Here is a 14,954-nt window from a genome sequence, read left to right as displayed (position 1 = left end):
TAAATGCTTTAGTTCCCGCAGTGAAGTTATGACCAGCAAACCGTTGTTGCAAGACTCTAAAATATTTATTGTGTGGTGTCTGTTTCACAGCTGTGAGGTGGTGAGGAAGGAATGGGAGGGGAGACGGAGCAGGGCTAGCGAGAAGTAACTCACCAAAGTGAATGCCAGTTCTGTATGCACCTCATCATTGATACTTTTAGGAGTAATCACTGGTGGAATTTTTTCTTTCTTCTTTCAGGTTAAGCATGCTAAATGTGCCTCTTCACATCGGCTGGCTCTGTCTCTGCTTGGTTTCTGCTGCATCTCTACACGAGACAGGTAGGTTTGTGACTTAGGCTTTGGGAGGATAAATTACAAGCAATCAAAGGGATATTCAGTTCAATGCACACCTCAGATTAACTCAGACAATATTGGCCTGTTTCCATGGAGACAGGCAGATCAGCAAGACTCCAGCCTTAAGAAAGAAACTGCATTTTTCTGCGGCATGTCTCACAACCTCAGGATGGCCCTTAAAACCAATAAGGTACTTTTGAAATATGGACAACACTGTAGTGCAGGAAATGCTGCAGTCAATTGGCTCACAGCAAGCACTGACCGACCGGGAGGAATCAGATAACCAGATAATCCCTTGTTGCAGGATAATTATTTACCTGGATATGAAGAAATTGCACTTACTGGGGGAATCGCTAACACTTGGAGATTGCAGGCGTGCATCAGGTCAACTTTTTCCTCCAAAAACTGGCGCCTCCAGCAGTTTAGCATCCCTTCAGGGCTGCACTAAAGTGTCAGCTTGGATTATGTGATTTAATCCTCTGGATTTGAGCTTGAACTCCTTTTGTCCTATATTGAATAAGAAAGGATAGGGTTCTCCCTGGTGTCTTGTCCATACATTTGTCCTTTCATATCAGAGAAGCCTATGATCTGCGGACTACCACATTGCTGTTTGTGGGAAATTACAGCACAAATTGACAGCTGCATTTTCTACATTACAACAGTGACTCCACTTCAAAAAGTTGTGCATTGGCTGTGAAGTGTTTGAGTTGGCCCACAGTTGTGAAAGATGCTAAACAAATGCAAGTTCTCTCTTTAGTGTAAACCTTTGATCAGGAGATTTTTCTGAAGTTTCAACAATTACTTGCTGTCAGTTAAAAAGATGGAAGAGATTCTGTTAATACTGAATTAAGTGCCCTCAAATATATGAAGATTCTATAGAGCTGTACAAAATCTAAAGATCCACAGAAAAGAGCAGCAAAAGATTGGCCTTAAAGCATAAATGCTGATTATCCAGCCAAACAAATTATCCACTCGATCTAAAGGTACAGTCTGCACTTTAGTGAAGCTAATTGGTTTGCTGCAAGGGTTTAACATCAGTTATGAAAATGGACTAATATGATGGAGATTGTAATGAGCTGGATTACACTCCCCAAGATGATGATGTTGGATTGTGAATGACCATTTCTGCAGCACAGGATTGCAATCTTATGATCTCTTGTATTTTCTGCCTTACACTATAATCACAAACTTCTCTGATTTCACAGCATTATGCATTACCTTACCTGATGTTAAATTGCAGGTCAATGCTTTGGCTTTTTAAACGTCAGCTAGCATCAGGCAGCTTGTCTGTTCTGTCTTATCCCTGGTTGATGGTGAACTATCCTGGCTTCCCCTCCTCAATAACAGTGCAAGTTGTCAATCTGTAAAATTGCTGATATAACATCATATCAATTAGCACTCTGAAGCTGGAGGAAAGCACTATCTCTTTAGTTCCACTACTTCACAACATCAAATAAAAATATATTTTCCAGTTTCCAAGGTGATCAATTAAATACTTTACCTATGTCAGGGTTTAAACAAGATCTATCAACCAGGTTTGTTACTCAACACAATTACTGGTTTATTATCAAAACACACTTCACTCAATGAAGATGCAAAAATTGGTTAACATACACAGTAATGTAGAAATGTAAATGTATAGCCTTCTGAACATCCCCAAAACTCACACCACAAGCACTCTTCAGAGAAAGAGAGGATAAAAAACAGATTATATTGTAGAAATTGGCTTTCTGAAAAGATAAATGCTTTGGCCAATGGGTATCAATTTTTGTTGGTACCCAATCTTTGGGCCCAACGGGGAGGCAATAGCCTAGTGGTGTTATTGCTGGGCTGTTAATCCAGAGACCCAGATAACATTCTGGGGACATGGGTTCAAATCCCGCCACGGCAGATGGTGGAATTTGAATTCAATAATTATTTGGAATTAAGAGTCTAATGATGACCATGTCGATTGTCGGAAAAACCCATCTGGTTCACGAATGTCCTTTAGGGAAGGAAACTGCCACCCTTACCTGGTCTGGCCTACATGTGACTCCAGACCCACAGCAATATGGTTGACTCTGAACTGCCCTTTCAGCAATTGGGAATGGACAATAAATGCTGCCTAGCCAGCAATGCCCTCAGTCCGTTCATGAATGAAGAAAAAAATTCTTGAATGCAATAGGATGTTCTGAAGTTTGTTGCTCTGATGTTCAGGCACATGTGGTCATGTCACACACAGTGTCTCTGAGGTCTTTGCAGATACAGTTTGTTCAGGGAGTACATTTTTGAGATATTCATTCAATCACCCTTCCAAAACAACAAATTGTTCACCCTGAGCTGATGCAGGAGACTTTCTTTTCAGAAATGGAAGGGGATCCTCTAGGCAGCCTGTTCTGAGCAATATTTCCTCCAACTCAGCTTACTATTAGCAGGTTTCCTTCCAACTGAACCAGATATAAAGGAGAACATTCTCAAAGCCAGTCAATCTTCAGAACAGCCCCCACAGAGTCTATAACAAAGTAAGCAGGTATGATCAGACATGTGATATCTAGGAAGTCTTATTAAAATTTCCTTAATCTTCACAGCGACCTTTTAACAACCTCTCATAAAGAAACCACTCCAGGTATGCCCACAAAATGTGAAATAAATCCATTTTCCAATGAGCTTCAAAATGATATTCCTCCAAACAATATTCAATATGAAGCAACTTCATAAAACAATCAATGTCTGGCTGTAGGCTCATTCTTTTAAAATTAATGGAACCTCTTCCCTGATACAATTAGATCTGGATCTTAATAACATTTATCCACCGTTGTGTGATATCTCGTCCCTTGCAGAAACCTATTCTTTAACATACGCATTAAGTTTGTCATGTGGAAACAGTGTCTTGAATTTACTCCTCCCACTATTTGTCAATCAATACAGACATGATGAGCTGAATGCTTTTTGTAAGGTTGTAAAACTCTATGACTTCTTTGAAACTGTCTAGATCTAATTTGAAGATTCTGCCCTCTTGTTCTGATTCCCCACACTCCTCTTGCCCCCAAGGAAAGACAAAATTAACATTTAGTGAGTACAAATCCTGGAAGATTAGCCATGGCCTCCTCATTTGCTGAGGTTAAGGTGATTAACGTACCACTTAGTCTGCAGAAAGACCACCCCTCAGTAACATGTGGCTTTGTTTGTGTCCCTCTGCAAGTGTGAAAGAGATTTGTACTGAGGTCCCAGCATGCTGGAGAAACTCAGCAGACCTGGCCGCTTTTTTGTTTAGAGAAACAGAGTTAACGTTTCAGATCAGAATGCTCTACCATTGGAGGTTGGCTTTGTAGCAGCATTGAATCTGTTTAGCAAGGACCACGTGTGCCATGGTAGTTCAGTTTAACATTTTAATTAGACCGCCCCTCACCCAGCCAAACTCAAGGACCCTTGAGACAGGTTAATACCACCCAGGCTCATAAGGTAAACCCTCCCAGACCAATATACCTTCTGTGAGGCCCCAAACTGCAGGGAGATGGGCTCCAACACTGTTTGTCCAACTGGACCAGTGTAACATGCTACAGGCAGATCCAAGGATAGCTGGGGACCATACACATTGTTCAGAGGGTGGGGCATTGTCCTCATGGTAAGATCCTTGTGACAGTATCTTGGAAAGCTGGCAGATGAAGGTGCTTTCCCTACCACCCAACCCTCAATCAACCCACCCCCACTCATTAAGCCCATCCCCTCCCAGTTGAAGAGATGGTTAACTTTTAAATGACCATACTGGATGAGAGTTCAGGGCTGAGACTACAATTACTTCAGGAGTGACAGAGGCACAACAGGAAGATGAAAGAGAACCTTGGGCTTCAAAAATGTTGAACTTGCTTAGTGCTGGAAGAAAGCTCACTTTCAGACCATCTGATAAGGTGAAATCTATAAAATTCTAACAGGACGAGGCAGGGTAAATGAAGAAAGGATGTTCCCAATGTCTGGGAAGTCTAGGACTAGGGGTCACGGTCTAGGAATACAGGGAAGGCCATGTAGGACTGAGATCAGAAGAAATTTGTTCAGTTAGAGCTGATGAGCTTATGGAATTGACTACCACAGTAAGCAGTTGAGGTCAAAACATTGAATGTTTACAAGAAAAAGATTGCAATTTTTTGAGAGATAAACAGACTGAAGGGCATGGGGAGAAAGCAGGAACAGGGGACTGGGTTCAATGAGCAGCCCGGATCATATTGAATGGTGTAGCAGGCTTGAAGGGCTGAATGGCCTACTCCTGTTCTTATTTTCTGTGTTTTTATGTCTTATTGTTTGACATGTTAAAATGCCTTCCTTTTGACCATTGACCAAGTCTTTACTTCCCTCTCCCCATCCTCCACAATGACAGGTGACAATGAGAAGATAGTGAACATAAAGAAGGTCCAGCATTTGCCGGTCATCAGGGGATTATCGGATTCAGCTCTCCTGCCCTGTGTCTTCTCTGTGCTTCCGAGCTCAGCCATCGACCCTTCTTTGCTCCCTGACCCCCCACGCATTAAGTGGACTAAAGTCTTGCTGGAAGGGGGCAGCCGGAAGGAAATCCCCGTGCTGGTCGCCAAGAACAACACAGTAAAGTTCAACCCGGCCTACCAGGGCCGAGCCAGTCTGCCTGGGTACGGCCCCTACCACTACAATGCCAGCCTCGAGATTGTCTCTTTGCAAGCAAGTGACACAGGCATCTACCAGTGTGAAGTGGTTGTGGGGATTGATGATGAGCAAGACACAGTACCTCTAGAGGTCCTGGGTAAGTTTTGAAAAAGTGGTCAGGACAGAATTCTTTTTTAGCATTTTGCCCATCCCTGACTGCCCTAGAGCAAAGTGGTTTGGTTGCCCATTTCAGAGGCCAGTTCAGAGTCAACCACATTGCTGCAGATCTGAAGTCACATGTAGGCCAGACCAGGTAAGGGCGACAGATTTCCTTCCCTAAAGGACTTTAGTGAACCAGTTCATTTTTTTTACAACAATTGATGATAACTTCGTGGTCACCATCACTAATGAATAGACTTAAATCCAGATTTTTAAAATTGAATTGGAATTCCACCAGCTGCCAAGGTGGGATTTGAACCGATGGGTTTCTGAATGAACAGTGCAGCAACATTATTGTGTAGCGAGTGCAGAGAAGGTTCACCAGACCAGGATGGCAGGTTTGTTGGACGAGGAGAGGTTGGGTCACTGGTCCTGTATTCACTGGAGTTTAGAAGAATAAGAGGGGACCTCTCATATAAACACATAAAATTCTGACAGGCCTGGAAATACTGAATGCACAAGAGCCGTTTCCCCAGACCGCAATATCCAGAACAAGGAGCTACAATGTTAGGATGTACAGTTGGCCATTTCAGACTGAGGTGAAGAGAAGCATCTTCACTCAAATAGTGCTGGAACTTTCTACCATAGAAGGCTGTGGAGGCAAAGCTCACGGAATATATTTAAGAAATAGATGCATTTCTAGAGGTTAAAAATGTCAAGGAGCATGGGGAGACAGCGAGAGTATGGCGTTGAGATACAGGATCAATCATAATCATGTTGGTTGGTGGAGCAGTTTGATGGGCTGAATGGCTCCTATTTTGGTTTCCCTCAAAGGACTACAAGCACGTAGAACAACCTAGATGAACTCCTAAAATAAAGAACAAAAAAGCTCACATTTATCTAATGCCTTTCACAACCTCAGGATCCCAGAGTTTTGCAGTGTCCTTACTGTTGTAAATGAAGGTGTGGGAATCGAGCTGTGCGTTGTGAGCTTCCCCAAACAACAATGAGATAAAATCAGAAGTCACATGACACCAGAGCAATGCTTCGAAAGCTTATGGTTTCAAATAAACCTGTTAGACTATAACCTGGTGTCGTGTGATTTCTGACTTTGCCCTCCCCAGTCCAACACCAGCATCCCCACAACAATGGAGATAATGAACAAAGATGTGTTCTGAGGAAGAGTCACTGGATCTGAAACATTAACTCTGTTTTTTCCTTCACAGATGCTGCCAGACCTGCTGAGCTTTGCCAGCAACTTTGTTTTTGTCCCTGATTCACAGCATCCGCAGTTCTTTCGTTTTTGTTTAATGGAGATACGGATCACATTTAGTGACATTGGTTGAGGGTTAAATGTTGGTCATTCCCGGATCTTCTTCAAAATCTTAACATGAGATTTGGTCTAACATGGCACCCTAAGAGACAGCTCCTCTGACAGTGCAGCATTTCCTGAGTACAGCAGTATAAGTGATCGTGTAGATTTTGTGCTCAAGCCTCAAACCTACGATCTGTCACACAGAGAGTCTTACCGACAGAGCCATGCATGTCTGACACTCCAGTCATGGTGTAGCACACCACTGGGAATGATGTGCCGACCTAATCCAAAAGGAACAGATCATTGCAATCTTGGCTTTAGGAAGGAAGGACCCTGTATGGGAAAGGGAGGTGAGAAACCAGGCAGCAAGGAGATCCTGGGAAAGGATAAGTTCTTGCAGGAGATTCCAAAACTGTCAAGATTCTCGAGAACCCAAACCTTTCCTTGATATTCATTCTGGCAGCTGCCAATCTCCATTGCAGTCTCCATCGGAGGGTCTGAGTAATGGCCAGCCAAATCAGGCTCTCTTATACTTCTCCTGGTGGTTGACCCCAGAACAACATGATCATGTCCCTTTGCTTTGCTCAATGAATGGGCCACAGGCCTGATTAAAATCCTTGAAGATCCACAATTGCTCTGACCCCCTGCCCAGTGGTGCCCTCAGGACTTGACTACGCCTCTATGTACAAAGTTCAGTGAGATGTTAATAATGGTAGACAATAAAGGGAAAGTCACCATCGTCATACCAAACCTGCTCTCCCATCAGAGAGAAACAACTGCTGGTGGTTTAACCTGAGGGTCACTGTGCCTTCGACAAGGGAAGGGATTGAGAAGGAAGGTCCTTCATGGCCAGTGCTTGAATTAAACCCACACTATTGGTGTCATACTACATCACAAACTAGCCAAGTAATTAACAACCCTGTGCTAAATCGAGGACTTTAAAATCCTGACTGAAAATAATAAAACTCTCTGTGAAGTATTCTTCCCAGAGAATGAGAGGTCAAAATGAATGACTGCTCACGAAAAAAAAAACCTCATGCCATCTCAGATGAAGTGGCCCACTTCATTGGCACGCCATTCCTACCACCTTCCATGCTCTGTTCACCACCGATGCTCAGTAACAGCAGCGTGTACCATGCACCTCAACAATTCACCAAGGCTTTATTGACAACACCTTCCATTTCCACAGTCTCTGCCTGGAGGAATAAAGGCAACAAGTTGATGAGAACATCATCATTTTCAAGCTCCCATCCAACCCACTCGCCATCCTGACTTGGAGATATATCGCTGTTCCTTCAGTATCACTGGGTTAAAACCCTGCCTAATGACATTGTGAATCTTCCGAGAGCATATGGACTACAGCGGTTCAAGATGGCAGCTCTCCACCACCTTCTAAAGGGCATTTCTAAAGATGAGCAATAAGGTCTGGCCTCAGCAGCAATGCCATCATCTCATGAATGAATTAAAAATGCCCACATGCATTGCTCCCCACCCCGACAATCTTTGCTCTCTCTGTAAGGTCTACAGGAGAAGCAATGAAATTAAACAAAAAACTGGGAACTTTGCGACCTGTGTCCACATTCACACAGGTCTTAATCACCTAATCCTTCCTTATGCTCACTGACCTACATTGACTCTGAGCCTGGCAATACCTTAAGCTCAAAAATTCATGGTCTGGTTTTCAAATTGCTCTATGAATTCATAGATTGTAGAATCCCTACGGTGTGGAAACAGGCCCTTTGGCCCAACAAGTCCACACTGACCCTCAGAGCACCCACCCAGACCCATCCCCCTATAACCCACCTATTCTACACACCCCTGAACACTATGGGCAATTTAGCATGGCCAATCCACCCAGCCTGCACATCTTTGGACAGTGGGGGGAAGCCAGAACACCCAGAGGAAACCCACACAGACATGGGGAGAATGTGGAAACTCCACACAGATAGTTGCCTGAGGGTGGAATTGAACCCAGGTCCTTAGGACTGTGAGGCAACAGTGCTAACCACTGTGCCACCGTGCTGCCCCAAACTTGCCCCTCTCCATGCCTGTAATTTCCTCTGGTCGCACTGAGATCTCAGCACTGCTCTGATTCTGACCTCTGGCACATCCCCAATTCTTACCACTCACAATTATTGGCTCTACCTTCAGCTGCTAAGAAACCCCCCTCAAGCTCTGGGGTTCCCCCAGCAGCTCCCCTTCCTTAAATCCTACCTCTTTGACCAGATTTTCGTCACTGGTCCCAAATCCTCCCCACCCGTCTTGGAGTAATTGTTATCTCGGATACACTCCTTTGAGGCACTTCGAAGCTGTCACGTTACAGGCGCTAAATAAATGCTGGTTCTTGTTTTTGATCACTGATGCGTTGTTTGAGGTGGCTGAGGGTTCGATTACTCAGCTCCAGACCTCCAGTAAAACGGTGAGCAGAAAATTTGCACACAGACCAAAACTCCAGCAACTTCCACTCCACTGACTCAAAAGAGTTAACAGCGCTCAGTAACCATAGCGACCAGTAATAGTAACTCACAATAACAGAATGGGCCACATTCATCTAAAAAGTTTGCATGTTCTATCTGCCCCTGATTGAATGACATGAGAAAATAATGTACACTTCAGAAGCATGAGTGGTTAATGACCTTCTTCCTAACACCTTGACATTAGATTACACCTCTGAGGTCCCTGCTTGGTGCCTGCTGTTATTTACAAAATATGATTTCTGTTCTACATGGGTGTTGTGATCAGGCTCTCTATTGCAACTGAATGGCAGCTGCCAGTGTATTCCGTGGGTATGGTACATCGTGATGGGAATGATAATGGCAGTCAGGACTGCAACCTCAATGAGACTTAACCTGCAATTGGGTAGCAGCGGGTTCTGGGCCTCTGTGATAAGAAACAGGAAGTTTACCTGCACTCATCTATCACCATCCCACCTACCTTCCCCAGCCCCAACCCCCTTCATCTCTGTTTATTTCAGAGCTCCCTTCCCCCTCCCCCATTTTCTGAAGAAGGGCCCCGACCCGAAACGTCAGCTTTCCTGCTCCTCTGGTTCTGCCTGGCATCCAGCTCCACACTGTGTTATCTCTGACTCCAGCATCGGCAGTTCTTACTGTCTCAAAGTTTATATACTGTCTCTCTTACTTTTTAAACCATCTCAGGATGACCCAGGTCACTGTAGGAAATGTGACACAGCAAGATCCCACAAATGGTACAATGGCGACGGCTGGAGGATTTGCTCCATTGAGCGAATAAAACTGAGCGGAACCTGGAGAAAATTCCACCTAGGAGCAAATTACTGCTGGAATCTAAACTGAAAACAAAATGTGCTGGAGATCACAGTGGGTTGGGCAACATCCGTGGAGAGAAAACCAACCAACGAAACGTTAGCTTGCTCTCTCTCCATGGATGCTGCCCAACCCGCTGTGATCTCCAGCACATTTTTGTTTTCAGAAAACTCCTTCGAAATGGGTGCCGTTGGATTCTGGTTTTTGCACTCTCCCTCCCTTCCCCAAGAGGATAGATGGGACTTCAGCACTGCCTCAGTACATTTGTAAACTGCCTTTATTTAGAATATAAGAACATAAAAACTAGGAGCAGGAGTAGGCCATGTGGCCCCTCGAGCCTGCCCCTAGCTCCTTTAATGTAGTAACATGTCCCAAGAGCTTCAGGGGAGTGTTATCCAATAACATTTGACACTGAGCTACGTGAGGAATTAGAAATGATGATCAAAGGGTTTGGTCAAGAATTTGTTAAAGTGGGAAAGAGAGAATGGGAAATGCAGGATTGTGGCCATTAACGGTGGAACAATTAAGATCAGGGACATTAGTCTGGATTACTTGCAAAGATTCAAGAGAGGGAATGGACCTTCAGTCTTCCAGCTTGCAAATGATTTCTCCTCTAAGATTATTTGCCGGTTACTGCCCTCGTTTGTTCCACTGTGTCGTAGTTTTAAACTTGTTGCGGGGACTTCCATGTGAGCACCTTAAACATTGCTCAGAGGAAAGAGACCTACCCTGAGGCTGAATAGGTTTACAACTCAGTCTCACACTTTGCTTTGAGAGCTCAATACCCACAGTTCGACCTGTAGCTTCACCTTGTTGGAGGAGATCTCCCCACGGCCTGTAAACACTGTCCAGCTTCCACCATCCTCCTTATCCCCTGTCTACCCCCACACTGCATCCTCGTGATGGTTAGCTATCTCTGAGCCCCCTGCTCAAGCCTCCACTTTCCCAGTAGCTCAGCTCATCCCTCTCTATGAAGCAGACATATATTTTTCTCATCTCTCTCTCTCTCTCTGCAGGCACAGACATGTTTGAAAATCAATAAGAGGCTTGTGCTGTTCATTAGTTCCTTGGTCCCATAGATTTTTTGACTTTAACTGCTCTATTTGTTTCCATCAAATGTGATGATGCCACTGGCTGAGGGGGTGAGAGCAGTCAGGTCCATTTAACATTTTCAGGGAAACAAGTCACTGTCACAAGACTCTGAGAACTTGGAGAAGGAAGGGGCCATTCAGCCCCTGAAGCCTGCTCCACCATTTAATACCATCAGGGCTGATCTCACTTTGGTTTCAACTCCACTTTCCTGCCTGCACTCCATAATCCTTTAACTTGTTACTAATTAAAAATCCCTCTATCTCCTCCTTAAATTTATTCGATGTCCCGGTATCTACCACACTTTGGGGTATGAATTCCACAGATTCATGACTCTGTGAGAGAAGTAATTCCTCCTCATCTCTGTTTTAAATCTGCTACCCCTAATCCTAAAACTATCTCATTCTAGATCGCTCCGCACGAGAAAACATCCTCTCCATGTCTCTGAGATAGTAGGAACTGCCGATGCTGGAGAATCTGAGATAACAAGGTGTAGAGCTGGATGAACACAGCAGGCCAAGCAGCATCAGAGGAGCAGGAAAGCTGGCTTTTTGGGTCTAGACCCTTCTTCAGAAAATCATGTCTCTACTTTGTGAATCCCCTTTAGCACCTTATCTACCTCACTTAGATCTCTTCTCATTCTTCTGAACTCTAGCGAGTACAGGCCAAAACTGCTCAATCTCTTTTCATAAAACAAAACCCCACATCTCTGGAATCAATTGACTGAATCTCCTCTAGACTGCCTCTAATACAACTGCATCCCTCCTCAAGTGAGGGGAGCAAAACTGTTTGCAATTCCTGTCATAGGGAGAGCTCCAGGGTCTGATAATCAAAGTTCCCCAACTCCTGGGGACAGGATCCCTGTGATTAAATAAAGGTTATGTGCTCAACTCTTGACAGTATTCTCAACTCTAACCGATAACAGTGACACAAGAATTGATGGTTCATTTATTTAGTCCCTTTCATGTAAATATTTAAGAAAGAAACCCCAATGCGTTTAGAGTGTGTGAAGTCACAGAAAAAGGAAATCTCATGGAGAGCGCCAGGGGATACTGGGATAGGGTGGCAGAAAGCTCAGGTGAAGAGTTACCACTTTTACAGAGGACCTTAAACCAGGAGACAGCTGGAGAAGTTTAGACAGGGAGTTCCAGAACTTGGAAAATTCCAAAGAAACGATGCATATTTGTTTGAAACGGTCACTGAACTGAGAAAGCCAATATCACCAGGTGACTCCACCAGTCAGTGTGACAGGCAATTCAACCAAGGAAGACATCATATCCCAGAGGTCATCAAAGTCACTGGCAGGCCTGGGAGACAGAAATTGGTCAGACTGCACTTAGATTCTGTTCACAATACATATTATAAAGAAAGGACTGAGATGAGCACAGTAAAAGTGTGTGTAGAGTACTGAGATGTTAGCAGAATGGTTAATGATGTATAATAATGATTTCAGTGTCACATGGTTCGTTTGTAAGTTCTACAAGGCGACAGAGGCTCTACCAGAGTCTAAGACAATGTGTGCGTACCATGCTGTAAATCAAGAGTTCTAAAGAAAGCCACTTCTTGGACCCACAAAGCAGCCCCTGGGAGATTAAAGGCACTCAGTCTCCATACATAGGACTAAAACTTGTGGGCCGTGAACACTGACATAGAGTCATAGAGATGTACAGCACAGAAAAAGACACTTTTGTCCAACTCCACTATGCTGACCAGATACTCTATATTAATCTCATCCCATTTGCCAGCATTTGGTCCATATCCCTCTAAACCCTTCCTATTCATGCACATCCAGATGCCTTTAAAATGTTGTAGTTGTACCAGCCTCCACCACTTCCTCTGGCAGCTCATTCCATACACACACCACACTTCTGTGTGAAAAAATGGCTCTTAGGTCCCTTTTAAATCTTGCCCTTCTCACCTATGTCCTCTAGTTTTCAACTCCCCTACCCTGGGAAAAAGACTTGTCTTTTCACCCTATCCATGCCCCTCATGATTTTATAAACCTCTATAAGGTCACCCTGCAGCTTCCGACGCTCCACAGAAAGTAGCCTATTTAGCCTCTCCCTATAGCTCAAACCCTCCAAACCTGGCAACACCCTTGTTAATCTTTTCTGCATCCTTTCAGGTTTAACAACATCTTTCCTATAGCAGGGAGACCAGAATTGAACGCAGTATTCCAAAAGTGGCCCTAACCAATGTCCTGTGCAGCTGCAACTTAACACCCAGCTCCTATATTCAATGCACTGAGCAATGAAGGCAAGTGTACCAAACACCTTCTTCACCATCCTGTCTAATTGCAACTCCACTTTCAAGGAACTGTGAATCCGCACCCCAAGGTCTGTATAGATCTGATGGGCCAAATGGCCCTATTTGTTGTGCTGCTAATTCTTTGCAACCTTATAATACATTGGAGAATATGTAAACTAATATTCATAAGGATGATACCAGATCTTGTTCAGAATGGTTGAACAGACTGGTGGATCTTTAGAAAGTAGAAACTGAGGGATGACATGGTGGAGGGAGTTGATGGGCTGTAATGGAGACAATAAGGACAGCAGACTCTCAGGGAAAGAGCTATCACTGGATGGCAGAGTCTATAGGTGTGAGGTTGGAAAAGCACAGCAGGTCAGTCAGCATCCGAGGAGCAGGAAAGTCAATCTTTTGGACTGAAACCCTTCGTCAGGACTGGGGAGGGGAGGGAAGCCCAGAAATAATTAGAGGGAGGGGTGTGGGGCAGGGGGAAGGGTAGGAGGGATGGTGATAGGTGGATGTAAGTAGGGGGTTATTGTGATTGGTCCGTGGGAAGGGTGGAGTGGATAGGTGTGTAGGAAGATGGACAGGTCAGGTCAGGAGGGGGAGTGCTGGATGTGGGATAAGGCTGGAGGTGGAGGAATTTTGAAGCTGGTGAAGTCAATATTAAGGTCTTAAGTTTCCAAGGTGAAATATCAGGTGTTGTTTCTCCAGTTTATGTTTGGCCTCACTGACAATGGAGGAGGGTAAGGATGGATATGTCGTCAGGGGAGTGGGAGGAGGAGATAAAATGGCTGGCAACCAGAAGGTTGGGTTGGTTGGTGCGTGCAGAAATAATGTAATGTTGTGGGAAAGACCAAAACTCATTTGGGACATTGAAATCGAATCAGGAATTCAGGAGAAATATCTTTAACCAAAGTGTGGGGAGAATGTGGAACTTGGTCCCTCAGAGACAGATTGAGACATCTGTCTCTGAGGAACAAATGGTCAGAAGGATGTGTTGATAAGGTTGGATGAAGTAGGTCCAGGTGAGGGCTGACTTGAAAAGAGCATGAATGCCAGTATGTGCCAATTAGGCTAATGGAGTGTTTCTGTGGGTGAGGATGTGGTAGCGGTTGTGTCACTGGGCTAGGAGGTCAGAGGCTCCAGCTTGAAGCTCAGGGGCAATGGGTTCAAATCTCACCACAGCAGCTGGTGGAATTTAAATTCCATGAATAAAATCTAGAATAAAGACTAGGCCCTATGGTAACCATGGGAATCATCATCAACTGTTGCAAGAAAACATCTGGTCCACGCTGTCCTTCAGGGAAGAGAATGGTTGCTCTGTGGTTCAATGGAGAGTGTGTTGGACTTCTATAGAATTATTGGCAGTACAGTAGCTCAGTGGTTAGCACTGCTGCCTCACAGTACAAGGAATCCCGGTTCGAATCCACCCTTGGGTGACTATCTGTGTGGGGTTTGCACATTCTCCCTGTGTCTGTGTGGGTTTCCTCCGGGTGCTCTGGTTTCCTCCCACAGTCCAAAGATGTGCAGGCTAGGTGGATTGGTCTTTGTAAATTGCCCCATGTTGTCCAGGGATGTGTAGATTAGGTGGGTTATAGGGGGATGGGTCTGGGTGGGATGCTCTGAGGGTCAGTGTGGACTTGTTGAGTCGAAGGGCCTGTTTCCCCACTGTAGGGATTCTATAAAATATTGGCCTTGGTAATAATGCCCACTCCCCATAGAGGAATGAGGGATAAAAAATTTCTGAGTTCATATTGCTCAGTTTTTCCCCTTGGATTTACCCATCGAGGGATTATCTCTTGGTCAAACCTCCCTCACCTTGACGTACACGGATTTAACTGAAAGTCTGTCTCCCCTCCTCCGCCAAAAAAAAAACATGTGAAACTCAGAGACAACAAGGTGCAGGGCTGGATGAACACAGCAGGCCAAGCAGC

At 44.5% G+C, this 14,954-nt stretch overlaps 1 protein-coding gene across 1 annotated transcript in view; it reads left to right on the top strand.

The window, feature by feature from the left end:
- The first annotated feature begins 245 nt into the window (after nt 1-245).
- Nucleotides 246-14,954, top strand: part of LOC109921562 (neurocan core protein-like) — a 167,192-nt gene continuing 152,483 nt past the window's right edge. Inside the window, exons 1-2 of the mRNA XM_048613943.1 lie at nt 246-318; nt 4,685-5,080. Coding sequence (XP_048469900.1) covers nt 246-318; nt 4,685-5,080 — 469 coding nt within the window. The remainder of the gene's footprint in view (nt 319-4,684; nt 5,081-14,954) is intronic.

Source organism: Rhincodon typus, chromosome 29, assembly GCF_021869965.1.
Source record: "Rhincodon typus isolate 14 chromosome 29, sRhiTyp1.1, whole genome shotgun sequence".
In the NCBI taxonomy this organism is placed as follows: domain Eukaryota; kingdom Metazoa; phylum Chordata; class Chondrichthyes; order Orectolobiformes; family Rhincodontidae; genus Rhincodon; species Rhincodon typus.
This window is presented reverse-complemented; position numbering and strand designations above follow the sequence as displayed.